This window comes from Palaemon carinicauda, chromosome 3 (genome assembly GCF_036898095.1).
Source record: "Palaemon carinicauda isolate YSFRI2023 chromosome 3, ASM3689809v2, whole genome shotgun sequence".
NCBI classification, from domain to species: domain Eukaryota; kingdom Metazoa; phylum Arthropoda; class Malacostraca; order Decapoda; family Palaemonidae; genus Palaemon; species Palaemon carinicauda.
Window position 1 is genome coordinate 195,671,172 of NC_090727.1, and position 2,500 is coordinate 195,673,671.

A 2,500-nucleotide genomic window follows, 5' to 3' on the forward strand; every position below is an offset into this window, starting at 1 on the left:
AAGTTTATTTGAGGTTTTCTGGCATCCTGATATCTAAAATGTTGTTTCAAAATGTCGAAGTAACAAAAGAGAGCAAAGCACAAAACCCATATTGTTGTTGTTCAACGTCTTCTAGTATTTACTTCATAGTGTGATAGCATGGTCCCCCATCTCACACTTGCACTTGCTCTTAGAATGGCTTTACAGGCAAAGACCTCTATAACCTTGAGATTATCTTATTACAGGCTCCAGTGCTGGGATATATAGCCCAAATTATTAAACCACTCCAAGCTAAATGACATTAGGCATAGTGCCAAGACGCGGAAGGCACACAATTAAAACTAAATAAACAGGATATTCTAACAACATGTAAGAAACAAGATATGGACATAGATACGACATATAATGAGAATGATAGACAATAGATGGATATCAAGAATAACAGAATCGGTCCTAGAGATTGCAAAAGAATCAAAGGGAGGAAAAGAGGACGGTGGATTGATAATTAAGCTAAGAAAATAGGTGGATATAGACTGGCATAGAAAGACCTTAAATAAACGCGAATGGGAGGACATGTCTTAGACTTTTGTTCTGCAGTAGATTAATAATGACTGATGATGATGATGATTAAACATCTAAAATTAAGCGTCGAATAACTTACCTCCTAACGCCATAACCTTAATGATGATAACAGGCATCCAGCAGAGAAAATCGGTTCCGACGATGAAAGCGAATCTCTTCACCAGGATTCGGTCTTGCTTTTCTTGAGTCGACCGCAGCGACATCTGGGATTCGTGGATGGCGAAGACCATCCGACAGTAGGCGTAAGCAATGAACATGAAGGCCATCAGATTGAGGCCTATGAAAATAATAGCGGAGTGCTCCCACGCCTTTATGAAGAGAAAAGACACTCATGATATTTTGAAGCGGGTTGTGAAGAGATTTTTTTTTTCTTTAGCAAGTTTGAATAATAATTAGAGACCTTCGCATGATCCGTAGAACAATTAATTTATATGCTGTCCTTTGGATTCTAATCTTTTGGCTGATTCTTTCCCCAGCCATTTCATTGACCTTCGTTTCTTATGTTTTTTTCCTTAAATAAATCAATGTCAATATTTTTCTGGAACATATCTTTAATTACTTTGCTGATAAGATGATCCCAAACAGCGATTGCTGCAAGAGTAATCATCTTATTTATTAGAAGAGAAATCTCATCATTCAAAATAGTACTATGATTATACAACTGATTTATGTCTTATGAAATAAATACTTAATCGCTAAAGTTGCGCCAATTACGGACAAAAGTGTAAAGTACGTTTCTAGTGATAAATTAAAACTATCCGAAGAAGCATTTAAAGATTAATTTATACAATTTTCCAAACTTATATTTAGTAGGCTGTCGGGGATAAATAACTTAAAATATCCTCACTGGCGAGACTAAACGGATCTTTACTGCCCACTTAAATTCCTTTGCATCCTGTCCCTGGAAAAAAAATGTTACTTCACACAAACATAATGACAACGAATAATATCCGTTAAACATAACACCCAGCTAATCTTCTAAGCAACACGCCATTGATAAAAAGACCACCATCAAATCCTCTATGCCATACATTACCTTGGCATATGGGTCGTGAATATGAAGAGGAAGACACATGCCATTGCTCCCGTAGAAATTCTCTCCATAGTAAGGGAGACCGGAGAGCGGCAGTAGTGCCAGTATGGCTGCCAGGAGCCAGGTGCCAGCCATGACACCCCAAGCCATCCTGAGGGGCCTTTCCTTCAGGGTGAGAGGATGGACGATGGAGAAGTACCGGTCAAGGGTGATGGTCGTCAGCGTGAGCACCGAGGCCTCTGAGCTAAGCGTGCTTAGGAATCCTTTTGGGTTCCATGGAAGAGTCCATTAGGGCTTAAGCTATTATCTTTAAATATTATTTATATTCTTATTGTTATCATTATTAGCTAAGCTACAACACTAGTTGGAAAAGCAGGATGATATAAGCCCAAGGGCTGCAACAGAGAAAAATAGCCCAGTGAAGAAAGGAAATAAGAAAAATAGATAAACTATAAGAGAAGCAATGAACAATGAAAATAACATTTTATGAAAAGTAACAACATTAAAATAGATCTCTCATATATAGATTATAAAAAGAGGCATATGTCAGCTATTGGTTCTAGATGCATGTTCATTTATCTTTTAAGGAGTAATCCTGGGGTTGAAATTTGACAGACTACAAAAACCGGGGCCACCTTCTTCTCTTTTCCTTTGGCGCTTGATTTCAGTGTTGATTATCTTATATGCTACATAATAAATGTAGTACTGGGGTTAAAGATAAGTTGAATGATCAAAGTTGAAAAAAGTTAGGACATAAACATATGTCGTTTTAATTTCTGTGCAGAAAAGTTATTAGCATTGAGAAATAATAACGTTATAATATATATATATATATATATATATATATATATATATATATATATATATATATATATATATATATATTATATATATGTATATATATAT

At 35.9% G+C, this 2,500-nt stretch overlaps 1 protein-coding gene across 1 annotated transcript in view; it reads right to left on the bottom strand.

The window, feature by feature from the left end:
- Nucleotides 1-2,500, bottom strand: part of LOC137638162 (relaxin receptor 1-like) — a 125,586-nt gene that overhangs the window by 29,453 nt on the left and 93,633 nt on the right. Inside the window, exons 16-17 of the mRNA XM_068370250.1 lie at nt 1,598-1,857; nt 641-869 (exon numbers count right to left, since the gene is read on the bottom strand). Of these exons, the coding sequence (XP_068226351.1) occupies nt 641-869; nt 1,598-1,857 (489 nt within the window). The remainder of the gene's footprint in view (nt 1-640; nt 870-1,597; nt 1,858-2,500) is intronic.